The 7365-nt window shown below is 40.6% G+C and overlaps 1 protein-coding gene across 1 annotated transcript in view; it reads right to left on the reverse strand.

The window, feature by feature from the left end:
* Positions 1–512: 512 nt before the first annotated feature.
* The window catches only part of BMS1 (BMS1, ribosome biogenesis factor), a 28234-nt gene continuing 21381 nt past the window's right edge, over positions 513–7365 (reverse strand). The window contains exons 18-23 of the mRNA XM_018573432.1: positions 5568–5626; positions 4029–4151; positions 2574–2721; positions 1783–1958; positions 1534–1695; positions 513–754 (exon numbers count right to left, since the gene is read on the reverse strand). Of these exons, the coding sequence (XP_018428934.1) occupies positions 527–754; positions 1534–1695; positions 1783–1958; positions 2574–2721; positions 4029–4151; positions 5568–5626 (896 nt within the window). The 3' untranslated portion in view covers positions 513–526. The remainder of the gene's footprint in view (positions 755–1533; positions 1696–1782; positions 1959–2573; positions 2722–4028; positions 4152–5567; positions 5627–7365) is intronic.

Here is a 7365-nt window from a genome sequence, read left to right on the forward strand (position 1 = left end):
GCCATGGCTGTCATGCAGGCTAGACTTGAAACAAGTTCTTTGCACTTTAAGCTCACAGGACACGACACTGCTGTTCTGACAAGATCAACATGTATTTTCTGTACTTGCTGAAAATGTTCTTCACCTGAAAAGTTAAAACGAATACAGTCACCACGTCCAAGGTCTGGTATGCCGCCACATATTTTTTTATTTTAAGGTTAAGATGCGCTTAAATATTTTGTTATATAAATGTGTTTCCTCTAATCAGCGTTTAAAATATCTGCAATAATAAATTCACACAGTAAACAGGCTTTATTAAGAGTGCAAGAAAATGTACTAAGAGCAGTACCATAGAACCCAGTGAGGCAAAAGAAAACAGAAATCTGATTGGCTGTTACTGGTTACTCCATGTTGTATTTCAGTACTGCTCTGTGTACTGCTCTACTGAATAGACCCATTAGACGTTTTAACAGTAAAAAAAACAACAACTCCTAGTCCTGGGCAGATATCATTATAAGGATCTGTACATCCACAAAGGTCAGGATTGTCAGCTGTGTTCTTTGCTGCCTCTGAGACTTGACTTCTGCTTTTTCTTCTCTCTCTGTCCAATTGCACGGAAAAGCTTTTTCCTGGCCTCCTTCTGCCTCTTTAGTTTGTCCTCCTCCTCTTTCTGCTTGCTGCGCACAAACTCCTTCCTTTGTGCTTTGTGTTTTGTCTTTGACTTCTGTTTCTTGTAGTTTTTAACTGTGCCCAAAGCAGCAAGGAGAGCACTTATCTATGAAAAAGAGACAACATTGAGAGGGTTTTATTAAAGTCTTCCACTGTGAAGGCAAATTTCCAGTTAACCTGTTAGGTATCCACAATGTAAAGATTAACATCCCAAGCCATAGGTCCCCATGCAGTGGGAAAGATTATCTGACATTTTTGGCAGCTTGGAGATGCATACTCCAGTCTCTCAGACTGCACTTTCTTCGACAGCTCCGTATGAAGCTGCCCATGCACTTGGCATTTTTTTCTCATTCAGCCCACGGGGATGGGGGGGAATCCAGCCCCTACCAGATTATTGTACCAGGCACCCCCAGCTGTCAGAATACCCAAATAATGATTGCAGTCACTGTTTAGCCAAGAATTCTTGAAAAATCGTCTTCTGTCGAAAAGAGCGGCGCCAGCAGGGCCACAAAGCTTGAATTTGTCCTGTTGACGCAGTAAAATTCAAGCAGTGTATGGCCACCTTTAGCAAGTGAATCATAATAAATCACATGCAGTTTATAAAAATATGATATATATATATATATATATATATATATTTCTGGGTTACAATTTAAAGCATACACCCCAGCCACCTGCTGGGGAAATCTTATAATGCATCTTGACTATTCAGAAACCATAGTGCTGTGTAAAGCCATAATGTTTACATGGCTGAACCTTAACCCACCATGCAAACAGAGGATAGTCCAGTAAAAGGAGAGGGGGGCTACAATCAGATATAGCATATTTGTTACACGGTACTAAACATGTATCAGAAATCATTATGAAAAGTGATCGTGCTCCTACCTTCCGTTCATGAGGTTCTCTAATAACAGCTGGCCGCAGTTTGTCTCTTGTTGGCTTGCCCTTCTTCTCCATCATTTTGGGCTTACTTTTAAATGGCAGAGCTTTTTGTAAAGCTTTGGGAATGTGGAGCGCATTAAAGTGCCTTTCTTGTCGCACAATAGGCTGAAACAGAAGAAGGAACATTTGTTTTCCAATACCTTAGTTTGTTTATATAATTTTCTCTTTAATTTAAATAAAGCTTGCCACTACCTTGTACAGAGAATCTTTTCGCAGTTTCCGTTTGATGCCAAGCTCGTGCCTGAGCTGTCCAACGGTTTTCATACCAGTCCAGGTCTCTTTCTGGCCCACAGGTTTCAGCAGGGAGGTGACCGGATTATAAAAGGTGGGCACAGTGACTGGGAACCAGGTGCGGAGAAATACAATGTCTAACAGGAGAGAGAAAGCAGGAAAAGAATCGGTTGAAAAGTCACTACCATATACTAGTGAAAGGCACTGCACACATCAACATTATGTATACCCCAGTACACAGAAGACATACTTTATTACTTAAAATACCCATTTTGGTTTCCCAATGATTCTAAAAAAGGAATGCTTTCATGAGAAACACTTCTACTTTTGAAAAAGCTTCAAACCCTTTTAATCATGGGCAGAGGCTTAATTGAGGAACACAAAGTATCACCGATGAGCATATCATTGAGGAGCACACAATATCACTGAGTAGCGTACAATATGGCAACAGAGAAACCTAATGTACCGCAGACAGTATGAGGTACAGCAACTAACACCTGAATGCATCTAACCTTACAGTCTGTGACACACCTTCTCCTTTCATTTATTAAGACTTCTGCAGTAGCCTCGTGCATCTGGTTGTCTCTTCACTTATGAAATGACTATCTTTTCAAGCAATAAAGCACTCTGAAAACTTGTCAGCAGTAAGTTAAATAATAGAGATGAAAAATGTTTGACTTCCCATAGTTCCTGTCCAGCATGTGAAGATGACATCCAAAAAGCTGCACTTCTCAGAAGCACCAATTACTCACCACTCATTAGGAGCTTGTCTTCAAAGGTTGCTCTAAATGCGCCCTCTGGGGTCCGCAGGGCTTTTTTGATTTGCCCTCGAATACCGCTCACTGTGCGCACAGAGGCACCTTCAAATTTAGCCACTTCAAGGACAGAAGAGAACATCCCCTAAAAAAAAACATTAAAAACATATTAGGAAAGAACTACAGCAATACAGCAAGCCAAACGACACATAAATGTGTTTTTCTATAAAAACTGAACATTGAGCCATATCAGTCCAATACAAACAAAAAATAAAGATCCTCGTTAGGCTGTTCATACATATTGCATTCTAATCGTACAATCTCCTTCAGTTATACTAACAACTATAAAGTAAGGGACTACTTGACTGGATAAAAATCGGACTGAATTGTCCAGGCAGGCGCTTACTCTACACGGATCTTGATAGATTTCAACAAGACTGTACAATCCGATTGTAACCTCTGTGGCCAGCAATAGATTACCCATGTGCACTTTGTGAACACTTTAATGCCACATCAGTCTTAAGAATAAAACCTCTTCTTTTCTTCAAAGAACTTGTCAAAGTTATTACAGAAAACACAACCCTAACCTATCTTTTGCCATAATTGCAAAGCAGCTTTAACTATCCAGATATGCTCACACAAATGAATGCTGCTCATCTGAATCTTGCAATCCTCAGTAGAAAAACTCATTAATATTATTAATGTTACAGCCACTGGCACCGTTTGTTTTTAACATTTCCTGTGTTCAGACAGAAAACCAATGACTTTCAAAAAAATTACCACTGGTTGTCGCAATACTTGAACCCTTTTACTATCATACACAGTCGCACAAATCAAATGGTGACATCAAATAGGAGTATCTTTATTACGCTAAGATTTTAATTTGTGAAGCATATATATAAGGCTGCAGCACATGTTACTACATCATGGATGCAACAGAAATTTTGGCATAAAATGCCTCATACAGTGATTTTTGGTGACGTGCCTTTTATCTGATAGGACCAGTACCCCCCCAATCGACCATATTATTAATGGTGGCAGTTTAGGTAAGCATTTTTTTCTTTTTATAGGGCTTTCTACTCATCTTTCAAGAAGGACATACAGTTATGATCTTCTTCATCTGCTGCTGTGTACATGTATGGTCGGAAATGACCAATGCAGAGGTTAAAAGCCTGAGATAAATAGGGATTTGGAACAAGAGAAATAGTTGTACTATGCCACCATATAATGCATATATTAACTGGTCACATGACAAACTACTTAGTACCTAATTGGACACATAGTAAAAACACCAGGAGCCGCCTGTTCCCAACCACAATATAATTACCAGTACAGATCTATGTCACTGCCTGTGCACACATCTGTCATGTTTAAAATATCTTACATAGCATATATGGAGAAAACAAAAACATATCAAAATCCCCAAATAAAAGTAACGCAGCAAGATGTTACCTTAATAAAAGCAGTATTTTTATAGATCTTGCATGGATATCCTATCAACTTGAGCTTCTTCACCACCGTGATAGATTTGTCCAGATCTAACACAACACCTGTAGCAGCTATACGGAAATCTGCCTATAAGAAAAGGAATGCAATCCTATTAGAAATCCAGCTATGTACATCAGCCAGCTGTCATGGAAAACAGAGTATTAACTGATGTCCCCTTTCAGATGTTTTAAATGGCAAGGTGACATCAGGCTGCAGGGTAGACACTAGCATACATACAAATACTTTATCTATCATGCTTGACTTTTCCTGCCCTGACAAAGCCCAATCTAGGAAACTCACTGCTTAAATTGGTTTGCCAGGCGAATCTACATCATGCAGAAGTACCCAAGCACCTCTAAAGCTGACCATACACCTTCTGTGGTCAGATGGAAAAGGTGCAACAGATGCCTCCATCTACACTTAACTGTGTGGATGGAGTAATCGCCACCTGGGCCAATCTGTTGCACTTTTTCCATCTGACCACAGAAAATCTGCAGATAAATTGTAAGGTGTATGGGCACCTTTAGTGTGGTACAAGCTTGAGGCGATTAAGAGACCAATGTAAACAGCTGATCTCAGGAGGTATGACTGGTGCAACCCCTGTAGCTCATCATAGGTCACTAAGTGGTCACTAGGTCACCATGTAGATTAGAGGCAGAAAATACATTTACCACTAAGTGAGGACAAAGATAATTTGGGACTGCTATGGGTTACTACACCTAGCACTTGCTTATTCAGTGAGCACACAGAGCACATAGCAGGATTACCTATGGTTAGAAACAGATGATTGCCCCTGAGCGCAAACAGATTGTGTCCAGGGGTGATCATCTGTCCCTAATCATGGATAATTACTCCATGCCTGATTACATATGTACACCAATAGACAGCTGTGGCCACTGTTAAGGTGCCCATACACTGTGTGATTATCGCACGATAATCGCTGGAAATCCCGCGATCGTACGATAATCGCAAAGTGTATGGAAGACGTGCGACCGTTTTTACTGTACGGTCGCACGTCTTTTGTCTAGGGAGCACGCTAGAAAACCAGCCGAAAATCGTACAATTTTCGGCTGGTTTGCATGATGCTCGGGAGACAAATGCCGAACGGGCCGGTGTGCGCACGCGCACACTGCCCGTTCAGCATTGCGGTCATCGGAAGCCCGCCCCTCAGCGGGGCGGGCTTGCGATGATCGAGAGTACGATCTGCCTGTCCAAGATGGGCAGATCGTACGTTTTTTAAATTACTTTACAACCATCGCAAGACTAAGGTCTTGCGATGGTTGTAAAGTGTATGGGCACCTTTAGCCTGTCATTGCTTTGTACAGGCTCAGGGGTCGTAACTATCCTCATCTACCTGTGAATCCAGCTGCAGGAATATACTGGATTCTTGCAGCAGCTGGAACATTTTTGCCGTGTGAATGAGGTCTTCGTTTTACAACAGCTGAAATGGTACCATTTTACACAAAAAACATTATATCTATGTAGTGTAGGACATATACTCACTGTGGTGGAGCTAACAGACTGAACAGCCAGAAAGCCTGTTCCCTGGGGGGTGATGGGCCCTGAAAAGGAACAGGAAAAGTTGTGTGAATCGTCTTTCCTATACATAAAGCACTGGAATTATTCTACTTCAAACAAAAGGCTTTGAAACAATTACACATTCAGAATGGAATTTTAAGCTTGAGTGCAGGCAAATATAAAAAACTGATCAAGCAATGCGGTTGTACATTTATTTTAATCATTAAAGAATGAATAATATGTATTTTTACATGCAGTTGGTGTGAGAACCTGAATCTGAATATCAGCCTCCTGTCATCTCCTGTACATCAGCACTCAGACTGGGAGGGGGGGAAGCAGTATAAGGAGCCAGTCAGCTGTGCTCTTGTGCTAACAAGGAGCATGTTGATAGATAGAATGAGCAGAGTGCCAGAGAGATGAGCTAATCGGCTTTCTACTTCTCCTTTCATTAAAGTCAGTTAAAGAGGAGACAGTGGCAGTTACAGGGAGAGAAAAAAAGCGCAGCATACAAAAATAGAAAATATGAAAACTGAACAAATAAATGTATTCAATAAGTAGGAAAACAAAGCATCCCCTTTAAAACAATGGGCAGAGTCTTAGAAACACATACAGAGAAATCAATGTCCTCTAGCTGAATGAGCAAAGGGCATGACACCCACCAGACCCAGATTTAAAAGAGCAAAACTGGGGAACCATACAAACAAAAATGTATATATAGCAGAATAGACAATAGAGTATAGAACCACTCACTATAAATACAACAAATCTTTATTGTATGAAAAAATTTAAATAAGTAAAACAGTCCCTGATGTGTGTAGAAGGAAGCCCCCTAATTATCAGTTAGTTCAATACTCTGTATATATCTATATGTGTACATGTATCCAGCTGAGATAATATGTGAATTTAAGTTATGCTAGAAAGGATATAATTGTCTTGTAGACTGCCTATCCCTCTATGTGTCTTTTTCTTTGGCCAGTTAATGGGTGAATAGGCATGCTGACCTTATCTTGGTGCTGTACTGAGTAAGCATGATGATGATCATACTTATATTTTCTACCTCATGGTGATCTACTGTACATGAACGAGACATTCACTCCCTGACCTCTTGCCGATAAAGATGGGGTGGGAAACCCATACTCCTAAAACGAGGGAAAGAGAACCTGTTGCATGTTTAGCAATGAAGGACTAAATAGGTAAAGAGTTCAGAGGACCTTTTTAATATGTCTCACTTTAAGCCATTACTGTGGAAAAATCTGCCCATCTATAGCTGGTTAAGACAGAGGTGAGCTCCTGATTTACCGTTTAGTCAATAGGCTGGGTTTTTGTTACCCAGAGTTTTTGCAATAGCCGTTCTTCCAATACATAGGAGGTTAAGAATTGGTCGTACTGTCTGGCAGGAGTACCTGGATCACAAGAGTGGCTAAAGAGACGTACAGAACCTTTGGAACATAACAGGTCCTATATATGTATTTTAACTGTGTAATTAGCCACTTGTCTTTAAACCAGAAAGCTAGATTACTAAAAAGAACTGGTTAAAACTACCATCAATGCAACTTCAGCAGATTAGATTTATATCTATAACAATATTTCCTATTTACCTAATTAAAAGCATATAAAGATTATTATTTAACCTCTGCTGCAGTGGTGGGTTGCTGTCGCCAGACGGCATTTTTTTTCTGCTCGCGCGTGCCCCCTAGCGGGCACGCACGGGCAGAAAAGACCCATCCAATGCGAACACCCGGTACCGGGTGTTTCACATATAGGCGATCAGCGGGTCCATAGC

The sequence above is a fragment of the Nanorana parkeri genome, unplaced genomic scaffold (genome assembly GCF_000935625.1).
Source record: "Nanorana parkeri isolate BGI_ZX_2015 unplaced genomic scaffold, ASM93562v1 scaffold2375, whole genome shotgun sequence".
In the NCBI taxonomy this organism is placed as follows: Eukaryota; Metazoa; Chordata; class Amphibia; order Anura; family Dicroglossidae; genus Nanorana; species Nanorana parkeri.